The sequence below is a fragment of the Cololabis saira genome, chromosome 1, assembly GCF_033807715.1.
Source record: "Cololabis saira isolate AMF1-May2022 chromosome 1, fColSai1.1, whole genome shotgun sequence".
NCBI classification, from domain to species: Eukaryota; Metazoa; Chordata; class Actinopteri; order Beloniformes; family Belonidae; genus Cololabis; species Cololabis saira.
In genome coordinates, this window is record NC_084587.1 from 12,176,249 (window position 1) to 12,199,389 (window position 23,141).

The 23,141-nt window shown below is 42.2% G+C and overlaps 1 protein-coding gene across 1 annotated transcript in view; it reads left to right on the plus strand.

The window, feature by feature from the left end:
- LOC133460457 (glutamate receptor ionotropic, NMDA 2B-like) overlaps positions 1-23,141 on the plus strand; it is a 230,596-nt gene that overhangs the window by 181,436 nt on the left and 26,019 nt on the right. Inside the window, 4 exon segments of the mRNA XM_061741054.1 lie at positions 1,845-1,998; positions 5,629-5,754; positions 12,060-12,289; positions 19,440-19,600. Coding sequence (XP_061597038.1) covers positions 1,845-1,998; positions 5,629-5,754; positions 12,060-12,289; positions 19,440-19,600 — 671 coding nt within the window.

Genomic DNA, 23,141 nt, shown 5'->3' on the forward strand with positions numbered 1-23,141 from the left:
TTCTAAAACCACCACAAACAAATTGGGACGGCCCCCTAGTGTCCGGTTTGCAGAAAATTCAAAATGAATCAATAAGCAAGGCAATAGAGGCAGCATTGTAGGTGTTGAGTGAGTTTAAATATGCACAGCTGATGTTTTTTGTGTGCTATTTGAATAAAATCCTATTCATTCACTGTGACTTAGTTCTGAGGTTCTGTTCATCCTAAGCCTGAATGAAGGCCACTGTGCTCACCCAATGAGATTGACACTACAGTGATAGTGACCTGTCCCACGGCCGCCGATAGGGGGGGACAAACGGGTCTGTTGTCCCGGTCCCAGGGTAGGGGGGGGCCCAGAACTGAAGGAAAAAAAAAAAAAAAAAAAAAATGTAATTCTCATTAAATTATGGAATCATTTTTCAAAATGTTTCAAAATATGCCTATTTGTGGAAAAAAAATATGTAGTATTTGAGTTACATAAAAGCTTGTTATTTGTTTTCTTCCTAATTGTCCTTGTGGTCAAGAACCCCCAACACAAAAATGGTTTGGCCGCTGATCAAAATTTGACGTTATCATTTAATTCAACCATTAGAATGGTCAAAATGTCCGATCAGTACAAGTCCGGTGCTTAGAAAAGAAGAGAAAAGAGAAGAATAGAAGAAGAAAATAGAGGCCTCAGAGATTCTCTACACAAATATTTTAAAAAGGGGGTGACGGTGAAGCTGGAATTAATAAAGTCAGCGTAGAGCAAGGTAAGAAACAGCGCAGCCAACGTTTACCAACCTTGTAACTTAACCTAACTGGCTAGCTCTAATGTTAACGTCCATTAGCTTGTATAAAAACCTGAAGAGCAGAGGGAGAGGAGAGGAAGAGGGAGAAGGAGAGATCCGTGCGCAGGGGGGCCCATCTTAGATTATTTTGTCTCGGGCCCCGGCAGGACTGTCAGCTGCCCTGACCTGTCCAATAAACAGAAAATTGCATTCCTTGGGGGTGAGAATAGGGGTCTAGAGCCCTATACAATATTTTTATGTGACTTAATTCTAGAGATATGGAGTTTTTTGGGCAAAAAATGACCTTGAAAATTAAATTTGACCTTCAACATGACCTTGAAATAGGAAATGTATCTCTTGAAATTGAATTCCTAGCACCAAAAAAATAGAAAAAGTGACAATATACAACAATCTAGGACAAAGAGAAGCTGAGATATGACCTTTGGTCTTTTCGGTGGATCCATTTTCCCAATTTGTTCGTGGTGGTTTTTGAAAACCTTATGTCCAAACCTAACACCATGCCAAATATCAAAAACTTGTCACCAAGTGCACAATCTTCATGATTTTTGACATATTCCCTCCCAGCTATTAGTCTTGCTAACTCGTACAAGGTGTCGATGTAGTTTACTGTTTTACAGTGATGACGAACTTTGTGAGAACCTTGTCCCCTCATTTTGGACACAGAAGGACCTCATCATCTCAAAATACCTGGGATTAGTACAAGTATCCCGGACACATGTCTTTGAGACTGAAAGCCGCTGGTGTCCAAGTTCTGGTCCCTGTGAGAGTGATACTCAATGACCATTTTAGGGCAGGTTTGATTAATTGGTCAGCTGCAAGTCTAACAAAATCATTTATACTTTTCTGGGTATTTTTTTCAATTTTCCTTATTTATTTTTGTGTGGTCAGAGGCTTCAGAAGTGTCTGTAAATGTAGCTGAACACAGTGAGATGTCATGACAAGGTTGATGGGGTAACAAATACTGACCCAGTACCTTTCTTGTCCTCTTTCTTTGGATCACTGATCCGAGATGGTGGAAACTGAGCTCCTGTGTTTTTCCTCTCGTCTCCTGTGTGTCCGTCTGCTCCACCTCCAGGTGGTGTTCAAAAAAGCCCAAATGGCAGTGGGTTCACTCACCATCAATGAAGAGAGATCGGAGGTCATCGACTTCTCCGTGCCCTTCATCGAGACGGGCATCAGTGTCATGGTCTCCCGTAGCAACGGCACCGTCTCTCCCTCCGCCTTTCTCGGTGAGGAGAAATGCAGCCGGCGCTGCTGAAAACACAACAGAGTTTTCTTAATGCCCGTATAAATGCTCGGTCACAGGCAGAGAAACAGGACCGTTTTCACAAAGCTATTGTTTAATTATTCTCTTTGGACGACGTAAGTCCTTAAAGTAAAAAGACTGCCCATCTAAAAATAGGCCTATTGTACGTACATTTAGTCAAATATTTTTATCTTAAAACATTTCTTCAATAATTTTCTTGAAAAAAGGAATTACTTTACATTCTTAGAAATTAGTTTTTGCAGTTTAGTCCTGATAGTATGGAAGAGTATTAGGGCCATGCAACAGAAAAAATATTTGATTTGATTTTTTATTGTGCACTTCAAGAAAAAAGTTGTGATGTTGATAAAAAAGTCAAAATGTCAAGAAAAAAGTCGTGTTGTTGAGAAAAAAGTCAAAATGTCAAGATTATTGTTGAAATACAATTTTGAGAAAAAAGTCGAAATTTCGTGAATAAAGTCGAAATTTCGCCTTTTTTCTCAACATTTCAACTTTACTCACGAAATTTTGACTTTTTTCTCAACATTTCGACTTTTTTCTCAACATTTCGACTTTTTTCTGAAAATTGTACTTCAACATTAATCTCGACTTTTCGACTTTTTTCTCAACATTTCGACTTTTTTCTCGACATTTCAACTTTTTTCTTGAAGTTAAACTTCAACAATATTCCCAACATTTCGACTTTTTTCTCAACATTTCGACTTTGTTCTCGACATTTCGACTTTTTTCTCAACATTTCGACTTTTTTCTCATCATTTCGACTTTTTTCTCAGATTAAACTTCAGCAATATTCTCGACATTTCGACTTTTTTCTCAACATTTCGACTTTTTTCTCGAAATTTTACTTCAACATTAATCTCGACTTTTTTCTCGACATTTCGACTTTTTTCTCGAAGTGCATAATGAAAAAAAAAATCTTCCTCTAAAATATTATTTTATTTTTTTCTCCTGCCTGGCCCTAATACTCTTCCATACGATAGTGAAGCACGTAGGTGGGAGTGTAACGTCATGGGGTGGAAAAGTGGACATAAGTTGTCCGTTTCCAGGAATTTAGTCTTATCTAAGGTACCTCTAGATTAACTTTGATACCATCATCCCTCCAAACAGTTTTTGTTTACTGGAAAAAGATAAAGAAACATATTCAAGCCAATTCAGTTCATCTTTATTTATATTGCATCAAATCATGACAAATCTCAAGGCAAATCAGCAATACAGTTTAACTAATTTCAAATTAGTCTAGTCAATACAAAGCCAGTAAAATAACAACTATTGCTTCACTAAGGAAGCCAACAGATTGCATCAAATCTTTGCTTCAATACAATCCCCGGTCCTGAGCAAGCACCAGGCGACTGTGGGAAGGAAAAACTCCCCGTCAACGGGAAGAAACCCTGGTAGACTCAGGAAAGGCATTCAATCGCTCTCGACTGATTTCAGGTAGAGAGGGCAGGAAAGAAGAGAGAACAGGAACAACAACAGATCAGATTAATAATAACAATAGTGTCATTAATAGAGTTGACATAGTTACAGAGAGGTGCATCATGGGAGGTCTAGGCCTATAGCGGCATAACTAAGGAATGTTTCATGACACCTGACCCATCTTTACCTATGAACTTTATCAAATAGGATGAGCTGGAGGTTTTTTTTAGAGAATTTCTAGGACAACCCAATAATAAAGAACGACAAAAATTAAATCTTGAAGTCACAAATGAATGGATCCGTTTATTTTTGTCACTCTGAGACAGGATGTTACCACTTTTAGCAATATTACGAAGGTGAAAAAAGGTTTTATATGTGAATGAAAGGACGTATTCTGGTTCCAAAATAACTCCCAGGTTGGCAGCTATAGTACTGGAGGACAAGGTAATAGCATCTAGAGTAACTACATAGTTAGACAATATGTCCCTGAAGTGCTCAGGTCTAAATACATTAAGGAATTTGGCTGGAGAAAGATCTATCGCGAGTGATACGACCTAATAAAACGAGATGACGTTGTCTTCACTTTTTATTGACTGGTCCACCAGTAAAGGTAAAAGATAGATTAAACTTTTGTATCCATCGTAAGAAACATCTGTACAGGTTATATAACATGAGATAAACTAAAGTGTCATCTGTACGACATGTACAGGACTGTCTCAGAAAATTAGAATATTGTGATAAAGTCCTTTATTTTCTGTAATGCAAAAATGTCATACATTCTGGATTCATTACAAATCAACTGAAATATTGCAAGCCTTTTATTATTTTAATATTGCTGATCATGGCTTACAACTTAAGAAAACTCAAATATCCTATCTAAAAAAATTTGAATATTCTGGGAATCTTAATCTAAAAACTGTAAGCCATAATCAGCAATATTAAAACAATAAAAGGCTTGCAATATTTCAGTTGATTTGTAATGAATCCAGAATGTATGACATTTGTGTTTCTTTAATTGCATAACAGAAAATAAAGAACTTTATCACAATATTCTAATTTTCTGAGACAGTCCTGTAGATGCTGTGAAGGTACAAACTATGAAATGTCCAGATTTCCAGGTCATGTGGTGTTGTAGTATCTCATGAGCTGAACTCAACTTTTCACATTCAAGAGTTTTATTTATTATAGGGAAAAGGACAAAGCACTCGTTTCCATGAATGCAGACGCTCATTCAGACCAGAAACATCCCACTTAGTTTCCCATAAATATGAGTCTGAATTAGGCATGGGACGATATGAAAATTTCATATCACGATATTAGTGGACAAAAATATCACGATTACGATATTATCACGATATTAGCGCGTCGCTTATAAAATTCTTAAAATGCAAGGAAAAACACTAACCGTGGATCCACTGGTTCCTTCAGAACATTTATTCTCAAATCATTCTCAACACAGTGACACTTGAGGTAGAGAACAAATAGTGTACTGTAAATGTTATGCATTACAAAGTGTAAACTATAGTACCGGTACCGGTACTTATTTGAACTTTCTTTTTTTGTAAGAAAATACTTCCCTGAGAGTCGAAAGAAATAAGTGACAAATAGAAATAAAGTGACAAAGTAGAGCCAAATGCACACTGATTGTATTACTCTCTGAAACTTTAACAGTGGCTGGCTGCCTGCTACTTAGTACGGCTCTCTGGAAAAATAATAAAATAAAGGCACTGCTCTGTAGTATACAAAACAAAAGCTGCATGGCCAACACAAAGATTGAGTGAAAATAAAGTGCCACAGTAGTCAAATGCACACGGATTGTACTACTCTCTGAAAAAATATTAAATAAATAATAATAATAAATAATATTAATAAAATACATGAAAAAATAACACTGGCTTCTACCTGGCTGGTAGCCTTGTGTGACCAAAAAAAATAAATAAATAAAAAAATAAAAATAAAAATTGGCGATAATTACAGTACCCCACGATAACGTTATCGCGGCCGTTTTTTATTGCGATATACGATAATATCGTATATCGCCCCATGCCTAGTCTGAATACAAGCAGGTTGATACCTGGTGTGTTATTTCATATAAATGTTTTTTCTCCCTCTTTCTGTTCTACCCTCCTCCTCCTCCTCCTCCTCCTCCTCCTCCTCCTCCTCCTCCTCTCCATCGCAGAGCCCTTCAGCGCTGATGTCTGGATCATGATGTTTGTGATGCTGCTGTTGGTGTCAGCTGTGGCTGTGTTCGTGTTCGAGTTCTTCAGCCCCGTGGGTTATAATCGCTGTCTGGTAGACGGCCGAGGTGAGAGGGCACACGCACCCGGGGAAAACACACATCCCCGCACGCACGCAAGCCCGGATCTGTTTAATCCAAGGTGACGACGGACCTACAGGACATCCAACGGTGTGATTACCTTGAATGCACCATTCACACCGACACATCCAGGTGCTAAATTACTTTGACAATCCTGTCCGAACGGCTACGACGGCAGAGCCGGGAGTTTTCCACTCGACGTCTCTCAGTACTTATCTCCATCGACAGTCACTTAAGCTCCTTCAATAATGAAGAGGATCATTGACGAGATCCAGATAGGTGATCTTAAGCATCCTCGGGCTCGCTCTGTCGGAGCATTACCACGTCTTCTTAAAGTGCTGTTCTCAGCTACTACAACGCCGTCCGACCATCACGTCGAGGTGTAAAAGCGGAGCAATTACTTTACATTAAAGACACTTGTCAGGATTAACCGCGTCTGTTGAGTCGAAGGCACTTCCAGCCGGCCGTTTGAATCAATTTGCCCATCAGAATCAGTGGTTCAGAGGCAATCTGCTTCATTTTTCTCGAGCTTTTATAGTCTGACGAAGGGTTTCATTAGTCTTAGGGCCCGATTTACTAAGATCCTAAATAAAGAGTACTAAATTGCGTGTGCACTGAAAAAGTTTGCGCGTGCTGTTGTTGTGTGTTTTGCGGGTGATCAACTAAGATTGCGTGCGCAATTGATAACAGGTGCAAACCTCAGTATTTAAATGAGGTGTTGCGTGTCTTAGGGTTTGCGGCGCAAACTTTGCGCCGTGGAGAGTCTGGATGGAAAGCAGGATATAGTCGCAAGCGCTAAATGAAATTTGACGAGTTGGAGTTAGAGATATTAGTGGAAGAGGCAAATTGTTGTATTCAGCACCCCTGCCGTGAAAAGCACCCCCTCGTATATTCAATGATAAGTAGACCAAGAAAAAAAACAACAACTGCAGAACAGGCGCACAATAAGAAACACTTTTTTCTCCATGAAAACACGTGATTTATTTATTATCACAAATAAAAAAATGAATGTGCAATGAATGTGGCAACCTTTTGCTGAATAATACTCGATTTAACATTCAAATAAAATATTTCTCCTTTTGGAGATGGCATGTGGAGATTAGCACCTTCCTTTCGAACGTATTAAATACAGACGCAATCACAATCCACGCAAAAACTTTCAGGCTTGGTAAATCTCATTGCACGTGGTAAATGGACCAATTTGCATCTTCCCCTCCCAGTATTTAGCAATTTCTGGCGGGTACGCCCCATATTGATTATTCATCAGGGCAAAAGTGCTAAATGAATTGCGTGTGCTATTGTGCTCATTTGAGAGACGCAGTCCTCTTTGCACGCTGTTAGTAGATCAGCTCGCACTTTGGTTTGCGGGTGCTGTCAAGTTTGCACAGGTTTTTACGCACGCAAACCTTTAGTAAATCGGGCCCTTAGTCCGCTACGACAGCAGCCTCTGCGGAGAAGAGGAGTTATGTTGGTGTTTTTGTTTGTTATGTTTGTTTGTTTAGCCCAGGGTTTGGCAACCCAAAATGTCGAAAGAGCCAAACTGGACCAAAAACACAAAAAACAAATAGGTCTGGAGCCGCAAAAAATGAAAAGTCTTGTGCCTTAGAATGAAGGCAAGCGGGGGAAGAGTTTTTTTTCATTATGCACTTCGAGAAAAAAGTCGAAATTTCGAGAAAAAAGTCAAAATTTCGTGAAAAAAGTCGAAATGAAAACAGTCAAAATGTCGAGAAAAAAGTCAAAATTTCGGGAAAAAAGTTGAAATGTCGAGAAAAAAGTCTAAATGTCGAGATTAAAAAGGAATGGAAAAAGGAAGAAAAAAGAAAAAAAAGCAAAAGAAGAAAAAAAGAGAAAGGAAAAAAGAAGAAAAAAATTAAATAAAAGGTCAAACATTTTTGAAAAAGCTCCAGGAGCCACTAGGGCGGCGCTAAAGAACTGCATGCGGCTCTAGAGCTGCGGGTTGCCGATCCCCGGTTTAGCCTGATCAGCTTCTCCAATTCTTTCGCTTCCCCCTTCGGTACAAAGAATTAGTCCGATTTTCAGTACGAACTATAGAAACTTCATTCAAACACGATTGGTTAAGAATAAAAAAAACAAACGAAGCAGCTGATGTAAGCAAAACAAAAACCATAATAACGTCAACAAAAGACAAAAATTACGTCGGCCCGGCCTTTCTGGCGCAGGGACTGAGAGAGAAACGACAAATTTGTCCAGGAGCAAAGTGTGCAACACTGTTGACAATGTAAGGTGACTGTAAGGCAAGGCAAGTTTATCTGTACAGCACAATTCAACAACAAGGAGATTCAAAATGCTTTACAGACATTAAAACATAAATAAGAAGCATGATTTAAAATGTTTATAAAAAAGAAAGAAATAAGAGCAATAGATTTTTACAAAGACATTAAAAAATAAATTAAAAAGCATGATTTTTTCAAATTTAAACAAAAAGAATAGATACAAATCAGTCAAATCAGTTAAAATATGATCACATTTCTAAACAAGTTTAAAAGTATCAGTTCAGGTTTGGAGCTTTACTCAAATGCAGCTGAGAACAGGTGAGTCTTCAACCTGGACTTAGATAAACTGAGTGTTTCATCTGATCCGAGGCTTCTGGGAGTTTGTTCCAGACATGTGGAGAATAGAAACTGAACTAACTTTCTCCATGTCTGGTTCTGACTGGGGACTGATAAAAAGTCTGATCCAGATTTTTATCCATCATCCATCCATCCATCCATCTATCAATCCATCAATGCATTCATCCATTCATCCTTCCATTAATCCATCAATTCATCCATCCATCCATCAATGCATCCATCCATCCATCAATGCATTCATCCATTCATCCATCCATTAATCCATCAATTCATCCATTAATCCATCAATTCATCCATTAATCCATCAATTCATCCATTCATCCATCAATGCATCCATTCATCCATCAATGCATCCATCCATCCATCCATCAATGCATCCATCAATCCATCCATCCATCAATTCATCCATTAATCCATCAATTCATCCATTAATCCATCAATGCATCCATCAATCCATCCATCCATCAATCAGTGCATCCATCCATCCATCAATGCATCCATCCATCAATGCATCCATCAATCCATCCATCCATCAATCAGTGCATCCATCCATCCATCCATCAATGCATCCATCCATCAATGCATCCATCAATCCATCCATCCATCCATCAGTGCATCCATCCATCAATCCATCCATCCATCCATCCATCCATCCATCCATCAGTGCATCCATCCATCCATCCATCCATCAATCCATCAATCAATGCATCCATCCATCCATCCATCCATCCATCAGTGCATCCATCCATCCATCCATCATCCATCCATCCATCCATCCATTCATCCATCATCATCATCCATCCATCCATCCATCCATCAGTGCATCCATCCATCCATCCATCCATCCATCCATCCATCCATCCATCCATCCATCCATCCATCCATCCATCCATCCATCATCCATCCATCAATGCATCCATCAATCCATTCATCTATCCATCCATCCATCCATCTATCAATCCAACAATTCATCCATCCATCCATCTATCAATCCATCAATACATCCATCAAAACATCCATCCATCATCCATTCATCCATCCATTCATCCATCAATTCATCCATCCATCATCCATCCATCCATCATCCATCAATCAATGCATCCATCCATCATCCATCCATCCATCCATCCATCCATCAATCAATGCATCAATGCATTCATCCATCATCCATCCATCATCCATCCATCCATCATCCATCCATCCATCAATCAATGCATCCATCCATCATCCATCATCCATCCATCCATCCATCCATCAATCAATGCATCCATCCATCCATCCATCCATCCATCAATCAATGCATCCATCCATCATCCATCATCCATCCATCCATCCATCCATCAATCAATCAATGCATCCATCCATCATCCATCATCCATCATCCATCCATCCATCCATCCATCAATCAATGCATCCATCCATCATCCATCATCCATCCATCCATCCATCCATCAATCAATCAATGCATCCATCCATCATCCATCATCCATCCATCCATCCATCCATCAATCAATGCATCCATCCATCATCCATCATCCATCCATCCATCCATCCATCAATCAATCAATGCATCCATCCATCCACCCATCCATCCATCCATCCATCCATCCATCAATCAATGCATCCATCCATCATCCATCATCCATCCATCCATCAATCAATGCATCCATCCATCCCTCCACTCATCTTCTGGCTCGTGGGGGCAGCAGCCTCTCGTTAGCTCCCTCGTCCTCGTCCTCGTCCTCGTCCTCCGGTATATCGAGTTGTTCCTGGAGCCTCCAGGAGCTGTGATGTCTCCAGTGTGTCCTCGGTCTGTCTCTAGAGCTACTTTGACTTGTTCATACCTGAAACACCTCCAGAGATGACCAGATAACCATGACATTAATATGTGTCTAATCTCAAGGTAAACTCCTGCAGAAAACTTATTTCCTATCACAACAGTGAAAGATTTTTCTTTTTTGGCTTCATTAGTCAAAACCTGGCAACCCAAAGTGTCATTTTCATTTCTGCATCCATCTTGGCTGTTTCTAACAGCGGCTCTCGTGGCTTCCCGATGAGTCATCGCATAACCCCCGCCCCCCCAGTGCCATTGCAATTGGTTCATTACATTCTGAAATGGTGGTTAATGGTGGTTAATGGGAGGGAGAATATGCTTTTTTTACCCGAGGACAGCTGGGATACGCTCCAGCAGACCCCTGTGACCCCAAATAGAAAGAAGAGGGTGTAGATAACAGATGTTTGGATGGATGGGTGGGAGCATCAGAGCCGTTTAAAGAAGATAATGTTCACTAAGTGAACAGGTATGGATGACCAGGCTAAATAAATAGAAATAAAAAGGTTGTTTTCTCTGTGCTCCCCGTTTTTCTTCACGAGTTTATGGTTTGTGTGGTTAATCACTGCATTATAAGTGTGTGTTACGCTGCAGCTCCAGCTGTAGTGTAATTGTAGCCTGTTGTGCTCACATCTGCCCCCTCACGCCGCTCCCTCTCTCCTCATCCCCGGTATGTCAGAGCTGCCGTAGGTAGTAGTTGCTTCCTGACACCTTGTCATATAAACATGGAGGAAGGTGGAACACAGCTAGTCCATAAAAGTGGGTTGTCAACGCAACGTAACTCTGGCAGACGCGGATTACACGACACATCCTGTGATTACTGACAGATTTAACCCTCGTGCTGTATTTTGGTCAAGGGAGGGTGAAGGAAGGAAGGAAGGAAGGAAGGAAGGAAGGAAGGAAGGAAGGAAGGAAGGAAGGAAGGAAGGAAGGAAGGAAGGAAGGAAGGAAGGAAGGAAGGAAGGAAGGAAGGAAGGAAGGAAGGAAGGAAGGGAGAAAAGATGGAAGGAAGGAAGGAAGGAAGGAAGGAAGGAAGGAAGGAAGGAAGGAAGGAAGGAAGGAAGGAAGGAAGGAAGGAAGAAAAGATGGAAGGAAGGAAGGAAGGAAGGAAGGAAGGAAGGAAGGAAGGAAGGAAGGGAGAAAAGAAGGAAGGAAGGAAGGAATGAAGGAATGAAGGGAGAAAAGATGGAAGGAAGGAAGGAAGGAAGGAAGGAAGGAAGGAAGGAAGGAAGGGAGAAAAGAAGGAAGGAAGGGAGAAAAGAAGGAAGGAAGAAGGAAGGAAGGAAGGAAGGGAGAAAAGAAGGAAGGAAGGAAGGAAGGAAGGAAGGAAGGAAGGAAGGAAGGAAGGAAGGAAGGAAGGAAGGAAGGAAGGAAGGGAGAAAAGAAGGAAGGAAGGAAGGAAGGAAGGAAGGAAGGAAGGAAGGAAGGAAGGAAGGAAGAAATGAGGAAGGAAGGAAGGAAGGAAGGAAGGAAGGAAGGAAGGAAGGAAGGAAGGAAGGAAGGAAGTAATGAAGGGAGTAATGAAGGGAGAAAAGATGGAAGGAGGCAGAAAGGAAGGAGAGAAGGAAAGAAGGAAGGGAAGAAGGAAGGAATGGATAAAATAAGGAAAGAAGGAAGGAAAAGCAAAGAAGGTAATAAAGGAACGAATGACAAAAGGGAGGTAGGAAGAAAAAGGAGTAAAGAAGGAAAATGGGAAAGGAAGAAGGAAGGAGAGAGCAGGAGGAAAGAAGGATGGAAGAATTGGGTCATTTTGACCCAAAGACAGCACAAGGGTTAAATGATAGGAATAAATCTGCCATCCATCAGACGTCTCCTTTAATGGCGATCACAAGTAAATCTGTCCCCCTCTCCTGTCGTCTTCCGTCCCCCAGAGCCCGGCGGACCCTCGTTCACCATCGGGAAGGCGATCTGGCTGCTGTGGGGTCTGGTTTTCAACAACTCCGTCCCGGTGCAGAACCCCAAGGGCACCACCAGTAAGATCATGGTGTCGGTGTGGGCCTTCTTCGCCGTCATCTTCCTGGCCTCCTACACGGCCAACCTGGCCGCCTTCATGATCCAGGAGGAGTACGTGGACCAGGTGTCGGGCCTGTCAGACAAAAAGGTGGGAAAATCATGGATTATGGGGTGGAGAAGCAGGTGTGTGAAAGCGTGTGATTGTGGAGCCCGTTTTAGACTCGAGGTTCGTATCGCCAGCTTCCCCTGACTTCAGAAGTGACACCACGGTGTTGTTTGGATCGATACCAGTTTTATATTTAAGTCCTGCCTGGTTTTATTCAGACGTATTTGCGATGGGGAACAGAGACGCCCAGTACTCGAGTTGTAAAAAAAAATCAGGGAGGATGGTGGATTTTATCACATGGGGACAGATAATTTGTGCTGATTACAAATAATATAATATATTACAAATAATAGCAGTGACCAAAACACCTGCAGAAATACTGCAGGAATGACATAGCAGCAGTTAAATGCACCCTTCTGTAAGCTTTGAATATCCACTGGGCTTACATCAAATACATCAAAACACAACAATAAAAAACAGTTTTCTGAACTTATCAATATGACTCTGTCCTTCACAGGATAAGTAAAATGGATCACTGCAAAAACTCAAAATCTTATCAAGAATATTTGTCTTATTTCTAGTTAAAATGTCTCATTTTAGTAAAAGAAATCTCATTACACTTAAAACAAGACTCATCACCCCAAATAGAAAGAAGAGTGTGTAGATAACAGATGTTTGTATGGATGGGTGGGAGCAATCCCCATTACGAATGTCTTATTTTTCCTACTTAAGAACTTCAAGGTTATGGTGGATGAGATTAATGTGTGAAAAAAAATACTATTGGGGGAAATTAATAATAATTAACTACCACGCTAACTAACATGCTAACAAACAGTTAACAGGCTCTTTGTGTAATTAATTACAAAGTATATCCTCAAACTATGACCTACTAGTCTAAACTTGTCTAAAATGTGTTGAAAAAGGTGATTTTAGAGGCTTATTATTATTATTATTATTATTAATATTAATATTATTATTATTATTATTACCTTTTCACAGAATACATTTTAAGACAGGTCAAGGTTGTCTTAAAGTTAAGAAAAAAGTCAAGAACAAATTTGAGAACTTTTATTTCAAGAATACCATTTAAGGGCTTCCGGTTGGTGAGCAGATGGAGTAGACGTGTTTCGTGAGTGCTCCCGTAAATGCCAAACTTTTTAAACCACCAAGCCCTCAAACTTTCAAACTTTTTCCTTTAAAAGGGATTCCCTGTTGCTGTTTTTCTTTTTTTTTGTCTCGAACGAGCCCACTTACCTCCGAGATGGCTTCGAAGAGCGGCAAGTCGGGAAAAAAGGACGAGGCTGGCGCTGTCTTAACCCTGGCGGCCATTACCACGTTGCTGGAGGAACACCGCGCTGCCCTGGCCGCCGAGTTCAAAAATACTTTCAGTCAGCTCGACTCCAAACTCGACCAAACGCGGCTCGCGGTCGAGGACCATGGCCAACGTGTTTCGTCCCTTGAACTCGCCACAGAAGACCTCAGCCAGCGAGTTACGGACCTTGAAGGCATCTGCTCGACTCTACGGGATGATAATGCTCGGCTGAAGGCTAAGGTGGTGGATTTGGAAAGCCGAAGCAGAAGGCAGAACATCCGTATCCTGGGCTTACCGGAGTCGACCGAGAGCGGTTCTCCGGCGGCTTTCTTCTCCAAGCTGCTGTGTGAGGTGTTCGGGAACGATACGCTGCCGTCACCGCCAGAGATAGACAGAGCGCACCGCTCGCTCGCCGCCAAGCCGGCCCCGGGACAGAGACCGCGTCCGGTCATCATCCGCCTTCACCGGTACCAGACGAAAGATCTCCTCATCAGGGAGGCGCGCCGTAGAGGAAAGGTGGAATATCGCGGCCACCCCATCCGGATAGTGGAGGATTACAGCCCCGAAGTTGCCAGCCAACGAGCGGAATACAGCGGAGTCATGTCGGAGCTCTACCAGCTGGGTCTGAGGCCGGCTCTGCTCTTCCCCGCCCGGCTCCGGCTCACGTTGTCCGGGGGGGCCAGGAAGTGGATCGGCTCCGTGGATGAGGCGCGCAAATTCATCACGAGTCGCAGCAAAACTTCAAACCCGCCGTAACGGGACCGTTGGAGGCTGTCACGGCTCCGCCTGCAGCCCGGTGCGGCTCACTGACGCTCACGGACGCTCACGGACTGACTTTTTTTTTCTCTCTCTTTTTTTTTTTTTTTTTTTTTACGTGAGCCACATTATTCCTGAGGGGAGGGTGAGTAACCCCGCGACAACCAGTATTTTCTCTGTTGTTAGTTTGACTGCCCTTTTGCAAATATTATTAATTTGCAGTTCTTTTTGGCTATTTGAGGGAAGGGGGAAAATAAGTGGTGAAGAGGGAGAGAAGAAAAAAAAAAAAAAAAAGAAAAAGCTTTTCCGATTTACCTATAAGTTTTGTAATAATTGTAAGCTGTTAACCTTACTTTTACACTGCTTAAGTCGGACGTTTTATATTTTATATTTTTGTACAAATATTTCTGGGCTCATATCGGGACTTCCAGGTCAAGATTTGAGAGGGTATTCCTTTTTTTTATTTATATCTACACGTTTTAAGGTGCTAATATGTATACACCCATGATACGGGAGCAAAAGCTATTAGTGTGTAGGATTGGAAGATGCGTTATTGCACTTTGTTTGTTTTGAAGAGCTTGCTGCTTTTTTTTAATTTTTCTATAGCAGCTGTCTTAGTTGGGGGGGGTGGGTCGGGGGGATATGTCACTGCCAGAAACTTTGCATTAACTCTTTTCAACTCATTACTCAATGTGGGTCACATTCAACCTCCTTTCCGTTCTCTTTTTTTTTGCCTAGGTCATTGTGCACACCTAATTTTTCTTCTTAGATATTATGAGTAGATACTTGAAGTTGGTGAGCTGGAATGTTAAGGGTCTGAATCACCCTGTTAAAAGGAAGAGGATCTTCTCACATCTAAAACACCTTAAAACAGAAATAGCCTTTCTACAAGAAACTCATATTCGTAGTTCTGATAATAGCCGCCTGTTCCCGAGGTGGTCAGGGCAGAGATTTCACTCCTCCTTTCAAGCTAAGGCCCGAGGAGTTTCAGTTCTGATCAGTCAGGATGTTTCATTTGAGCAGCACAATGTGATTTCTGACAAGTTTGGTCGCTACGTGATCGTTTCTGGGAAATTATTCAATACATTGGTCGTACTTGTGAACGTTTATGCCCCTAATTCAGATGATGCAGTCTTTTTTGAACGACTGTTTTCACTGCTCCCTGACCTTAATACATATTCTCTCATACTGGGTGGTGATTTTAATTGCTGGCTCGACCCAGTCCTAGACCGATCCTCTACCAACCCCGGCACAGCAAGTAAGTCAGCCCGTCTTATTCAGGCGTTCCTTTCTGACTACGGTGTTTGTGATGTGTGGCGTTCTTTACATCCATGTGACAGAGAATACTCCTTTTTCTCACAAGTGCACCACACATACTCGAGGATTGATTATTTTTTTATTGATAATCAACTGATTCCCCTGGTTCATTCCTGTGCTTATCAGAGCATTGTCATTTCCGACCACGCTCCTGTGGTTCTAACCATGTCCCTTCCTGACCTACCTCAGAGAGACAGACAGTGGCGATTCAATTCAACTCTGCTGTCGGACACAAATTTTGTTAAATCTATGGAAACGGAAATAGCCTTTTTCCTATCCACGAATATGACTCCAGGAATGTCTAGTCTAACTGTCTGGGACTCCCTCAAGGCTTATCTCCGGGGACAGATTATATCCTACACTGCTAGGGTGAGGCAAAAATCTTATAGGGAGCGATCAGACCTTGCCCGCCAAATCAAAGAGGTCGATGAAGAATATTCTCGGACTAAATCCCCAGATCTTTACAATAAGCGGCTAGAACTTAAAACTAAATTTGACCTGCTTACCACTCACCCAATTGAACAGTCACTTCTGAAAAGTAAAACCAGGTTTTATGTTTATGGAGACAAATCTGACAAATTATTAGCCAACCAACTTAAAGGCTCTAAGGCTAAACAAAATATTTCTAAGATTCGATTACCAAATGGCCATGTAACTACAGACCACTTACTCATAAATGAAGCATTCAGGGACTTTTATACCCAGCTATACACCTCGGAATCTCAGACTGATCGAGATGAGATTGCGGACTTTTTAAATAGTCTTAGTATTCCCAGTCTTTCACCAGATCTAAGGAAGACATTAGAAGAACCGATATCCCTGATGGAAATAACTCGAGCCATCTCTTCACTGCAGTCGGGTAAATGTCCTGGCCCTGATGGCTTCCCGGCGGAATTTCTAAAGAAATTTTCTACTCTGCTTTCCCCACTGCTATCTACAGTTCTTTCAGAATCCTTCAGCCACGGTTCCCTCCCTCCTTCTTTTTCGGAGGCCTGCATCACCCTCATAGCTAAAAAAGGGAAGGATCCTACTGAATGCGCCTCCTACAGGCCCATCTCCCTCTTAAACACAGATGCTAAAATCCTAGCTAAAGTCCTAGCCCATAGGCTGGAGAATGCCCTCCCCACAATTATATCTGAAGACCAAACTGGCTTCATTAAAGGTAGGCAGTCTTACTTCAACACAAGGCGACTGTTCAATATTATCTACTCTGCCTCTGAGGCTATCCCTGAATGCGTTGTCTCTCTGGATGCGTAGAAGGCATTTGATCGCGTCCAATGGGATTATCTCTTTGCTGTGCTGGACAGGTTTGGTTTTGGTCCGAACTTTGCTCTGTGGATTAAACTTCTCTATTTACACCCAACAGCCTCAATTCGTACTAACTCTCAACGGTCAAAACCATTTAATCTGCATCGTGGAACCCGTCAGGGGTGCCCCCTTAGTCCCATGCTTTTTGACATGGCTATCGAACCGCTTGCCACAGCGCTCCGATCTTGTGAGGATGTGTCCGGTATCTGGAGAGGTGGCAGGGAACATAAGGTCTCGCTTTATGCCGATGACCTCTTGCTTTTCATCTCTCACCCTCTGGCCTCATTACCCCCTGCGCTGTCACTTCTCAGTCAGTTTGGGAAACTCTCAGGCTATAAACTGAATCTCAGCAAAAGTGAGCTTTTCCCTACCAATCTCGAATCGCATGCTTTAGACCTTTCCAATTTTCCCTTTAAAATCGCAAATGACAAATTCTCCTATTTAGGCATATCTGTGACAAGGAAACACAAAGACCTGCTCCAAGAGAATCTTATCTCATTGTTAAATGAGACCAAACAAACCCTTACACAATGGTCACCCCTGTCAATGTCTCTTGTGGGTCGCATCAATTCAGTTAAAATGACCATTTTACCTAAATTTTTGTACCTTTTCCAGACCTTACCACTCTTTATTCCTGGTTCTTTTTTTCAGTCCCTTGACTCAGTTATATCTACATACCTATGGCGGGGTAAACGGCCACGTTTGAACAAAACTCACCTTCAAAAAATTAAGTCTGCAGGTGGTCTGGCCCTCCCAAACTTTCGTTATTATTATTGGGCTGCTAACCTGCGCTGCCTTGCATTCTGGTCCTTCTACTGCGACGGCGCTGACCGCCCTGACTGGGTGGCGATGGAGTTACATCCAACTGATGACCTGTCAATTCCTGCCCTACTCGGCTCCTCACTTCCACTTCCTTCACTTAAATCAATCAAAAACCCAGTGGTTAAACATTCTCTTAGAATTTGGGCCCAATTTAGGAAGTTTTTTGGTTTTCACAGCTTCTCTCTTCTTAGCCCCATTGCATCAAATCACTCTTTCAAACCATCCCTTGAGGACCCCACCTTCCAGGAATGGCACAGGAGGGGTATGATTCGTTTTAGAGATATGTTCATAGACGGCACCGTGGCATCTTTTGAGCAGTTAAGTAGTAAATTCAGCCTTCCAAAATCACATTTCTTTAGGTATCTTCAGGCTAGACATTTTGTTCTTTCCCAGACACCCAGCCCTGGTGCATCGATAGGCTTGACCAGAGTTGACAAAGTTCTTGCCACAGACCCATTCAAAAAGGGGCTCATTTCGTCTTTCTATGGCATGTTGCTGGATCTTAAGAGTGCCCCTACAGATAAACTCAAAGCAGCATGGGAGCAGGACTTAGGGCTTCCCTTATCAGAGGATACCTGGGAGTCCATACTCAAACTGGTTAATACAACCTCCCTGTGCGCACGTCACTGCTTAATTCAGTTTAAAGTGGTACACAGGGCTCATATTTCCAAAGCAAAGTTATCCTCCATGTACCCAGATATTAGTCCATACTGTGTAAGATGTAAAGTAGCAGAAGCCTCTCTCATCCACATGTACTGGTCCTGCCCATGTCTAAACAAGTACTGGATGGAAGTATTTCATACTCTCTCTCTGGTGCTTAAAATCAGATTAGAACCAAACCCACTGACTGCCCTGTTTGGGGTCATGGAGGGAGGAAGGAAGTTAACCACTGCACAGGGGCACACTTTGTCTTTTGCCTCCCTTTTGGCTCGTCGGGCAATTCTGTTCAGGTGGAAGGATCCCTTCCCTCCTACTCGTGCACAATGGCTGGAAGACATCATGTCCTGCTTAAAGCTGGAGAAAATTAGATACTCGCTTCAGCAATCAAATAAGTTCCAGAAAGTGTGGGGACCTTTTCTAGAAGCATTCCAGACCCTGTGAACTATACTTCATATTTCCTTTGTATTCCTAGTGCAGGCTTTTGATGATAGAGTGACCTCATATTGTGATTAGTAATCTGGCAGTGACAGGGGAGGGATTAGTTTGGTCTGTAGTTTGTTTTTGTTACTATTTTATATTTTTTCATACTGTTTAATTGTTTTTTATATTCTGTACACTGGTGTATGCTATGATTAACATGCCCATGCCTAATCAAAATGTTTGTAATTGACATGCAGCATTTCACCTTTTTTTACTTTGTGAAAATTTTAATAAAAAGATCTTGAATTAAAAAAAAAGAATACCATTTATTCTTAAGTTTTTTCTTAAGAAGAAACTTAAGAAGAAAGTTAAGAAAAAACTTAAGAACTTTTTTGGAGAATATGACTTCTTCTCTTTTTTCTTCTTAAGAAAAAAATGACACTTAAGAAGATTTTTTTTTCTTAAGAATGTTTTGTGAATCCTCCCCAGATGTGATTGGTGGCCGTGGGATTGATCGGCAGTGCTTTCCTCCTACTGAATCAGATCACATATGTAACTTTTCCCGTCTAACAAGTTATTCTCCGTCTTTCTTTGCAGTTTCAGAAACCTAACGAGTTCTCCCCGCCGTTCCGGTTCGGCACCGTCCCCAACGGCAGCACCGAGCGCAACATCCGCAACAACTACAGGGACATGCACGCCTACATGACCAGCTTCCACCAGAAGAACGTCGACGAAGCCTTGTACAGTCTGAAGCACGGGTGAGGAGGAGGAGGAGGAGGAGGAGGAGGAGGAGGAGGAGGAGGAGGAGGAGGAGGAGGAGGAGGAGGAGGAGGAGGATGGGACGGGACGAGCGGAGGGGAGGAAGGAGGGACAGATGGGGAATGTGAGGAAGAAGAGAGTAGAAAGCATGTCAGCGGAAAGAGAAACGACAGTGTTAAAGATCTGTGATGTCCTGTGGTGATGCAAAACAGAGGAAATCTGGGGATGAAGAAGAGGGCGATGTGGGAGGGCGGCCAGCAGGGGCGCCCTGCTGCCACCCAGAAGAGAAGTGTAGCTGCAGTTTTCTAAATTTACACTTTCACTGTCACTCTTTTGCTCCATCTGTCTTCAAACATCTTCATCATACTCTGCTGAGGAAATAATGCAAAGCTGTGATGTTTCACTGATGCCGAGGGGTCGCCGGGGCCCGGTGGAGCCCCGAGGCGGCTTTCGCTGGAGCCGGAGACGCCGGAGAAGCTGCAGACTGTCGTGTCACTCGTCTCTCGACTCCATCTGATAGAATACAACACAGAAATAACTCATCTGAGGAACTGGTAGTTAATTATTATGCTCGGGGAGTCATCCTACATGACCTCACACACTCACGGCTGCTCTTCGCGGAGAGGTTTGGGCTCTAACTGCACACACGCCGGTCACATGACTATTTCCTCACCAGCTCCATGACAACCGGGCAGCTTAAAATAGAAGAATGTTACAATAAACAACTGATTGTGTCCCTGCTGGTTTTCAGCGGTTGCTTTCTTGCATTTTATTTAAAGGTTTTAATGGTTCCTTAAAAATGTATATGCATTACACTTTCCCAATATTTAATTAGGTAAATCCTGCTTTGCCTTGAGTGGGTTGTCACTCATTATAGACACAACACAGATTTAAATATCTATTTATAAGTAAACACTGCACTCTTCCATCCAAGAGTATCTCCTTATCCATGCACAGAAGGTCATATTCACATGCTAAAATATGCCGAGACAAACGTATAACTGTAGGCAGATAGTGTGTTTTATGACTAGAATGGTTGTAATAGAAACATAATAATAACTCCTCATACATGCTTAAACTATTTTAATCCATATTCCTTCCTTCCTTCCTTCCTTCCTTCCTTCCTTCCTTCCTTCCTGCCTTCCTTCCTTCCTTCCTTCCTTCCTTCCTTCCTTCCTTTTTCCCTTCCTTCCTTCTTCCCTTCCTGTTTTCTCCCTTCCTTCCTTCTTTCCTTGTTTTCTCCCTTCCTTCTCCCTTCCTTCCTTTCTCCCTTCCTTCCTTCCTTCCTTCCTTCCTTCCTTCCTTCCTTCCTTCCTTCCTTTCTCCCTTCCTTCCTTCCTTCCTTTCTTCCTTCCTTCCTTCCTTCCTTCCTTCCTTCCTTCCTTCCTTCCTTCCTTCCTTCTTCCCTTCCTGTTTTCTCCCTTCCTTCCTTCCTTCTTTCCTTGTTTTCTCCCTTCCTTCTCCCTTCCTTCCTTCCTTCATTCCTTCCTTCCTTCCTTCCTTCCTTCCTTCCTTCCTTCCTTCCTTTCTCCCTTCCTTCCTTCTTCCCTTCCTTGTTTTCTCCCTTCCTTCCTTCCTTCCTTCTTTCTTCCCTTCCTTCCTTCTTTTCTCTCTTGCTTCCTTCTTTCTTTCCTTCTTTTCATTCTTCCTTCCTTCCTTCCTTGTTTCCTCCCTTCCTTCTTTCCTCCCTTCCTTCCTTCTTTCCTCCCTTCCTTCTTTTCTCCCTTCCTTCCTTCTTTCTTTCCTTCTTTTCATTCTTCCTTCCTTCCTTCTTTCCTGGTTTTCAGCAGTTGCTTTCTTGCATTTTATTTAAAGGTTTTAATGGTTCCTTAAAAATGTATATGCATTACACTTTCCCAATATTTAATTAGGTAAATCCTGCTTTGCCTTGAGTGGGTTGTCACTCATTATAGACACAACACAGATTTAAATATCTATTTATAAGTAAACACTGCACTCTTCCATCCAAGAGTATCTCCTTATCCATGCACAGAAGGTCATATTCACATGCTAAAATATGCCGAGACAAACGTATAACTGTAGGCAGATAGTGTGTTTTATGACTAGAATGGTTGTAATAGAAACATAATAATAACTCCTCATACATGCTTAAACTATTTTAATCCATATTAATGAACCGTGTCTGAACTTTCTGTGCAGCTGACATCAAATTATGCAAAGCAGGTTTATTAAAATAGCCCACGTCTTGCCGAGGTCGTAAGTCGGAGGGATTTTAAAAATAAACAAAAGTAAGAAAAAGGGCAAATGAAAGGCGGGGATAAAAGACGACATGAAAATAACAGAAGTGCAGACGGGGTTAGAGTTTAAAGATCCGATATTATCCACGTTGATGAAGCAGCCCAGCCCAGATCTGCTGCTTTCTCACTCCGGTGTTATGAGCCAATCAGACACGTTGCTGCCAGTCATGTGTTTCTTTATGAGCTAAAAGGCAGAGTTGAGCCCAAGTGGAGTATTCGTGGACTATGTTGGTCATCACTTGAAGTTTCGATCTACAGATGCAATTAATTCTGCGTGAGCAGAAAGTCATTAAAACAAAAGTGGAGAAATCTCTGGAAGCTCCTTAAAGTGGCAGCTAGTCAGCCTGAAAACTGGCCGTATGGCGGCGTAAGACACTTTTAACCCTTGTACTGTCTTTGGGTCAAATTGCCCTAATTCTCCTATCCTTCTTTCCTCCTGCTCTCTCCTTCCTTCTTCCCTTCCTTCCTTCCTTCCTTCCTTCCTTCCTTCCTTCTTCCCTTCCTTCCTTCCTTCCTTCCTTCCTTCCTTTCTCCCTCCTTCCTTCTTCCCTTCCTGTTTTCTCCCTTCCTTCCTTCTTTCCTTGTTTTCTCCCTTCCTTCCTTCCTTCCTTCCTTTCCTTGTTTTCTCCTTCCTTCTTCCCTTCCTCTTTTCTCCCTTCCTTCCTTCTTTCCTTCTTTTCTCCCTTCCTTCCTTCTTTCCTTCTTTCCTCTCTTCCTTCCTTCTTTCCTTGTTTTCTCCCGTCCTTCTCCCTTCCTTCCTTCCTTCCTTACTTCCTTCTTTCCTCCCTTCCTTCCTTCTTTTCTCCCTTCCTTCCTTCTTTCTTTCCTTCTTTCCTCTCTTCCTTCCTTCTTTCCTCCCTTCCTTCCTTCTTTCCTTGTTTTCTCCCGTCCTTCTCCCTTCCTTCCTTCCTTCCTTCTTTCCTTCCTTCCTTCCTTCTTTCCTCCCTTCCTTCCTTCTTTTCTCCCTTCCTTTCATTCTTCCTTCCTTCTTTCCTCTCTTCCTTCCTTCTTTGCTCCCTTCCTTCTTTCTTTCTTTCCTTCTTTTCATCCTTCCTTCCTTCTTTCCTCTCTTCCTTCCTTCTTTCCTCCCTTCCTTCCTTCTTTCCTTGTTTTCTCCCGTCCTTCTCCCTTCCTTTCTTCCTTCCTTACTTCCTTCTTTCCTCCCTTCCTTCCTTCTTTGCTCCCTTCCTTCTTTTCTCCCTTCCTTAATTCTTTCTTTCCTTCTTTTCATTCTTCCTTCCTTCCTTCCTTCCTTCCTTCCTTCCTTCCTTCTTTCCTTCTT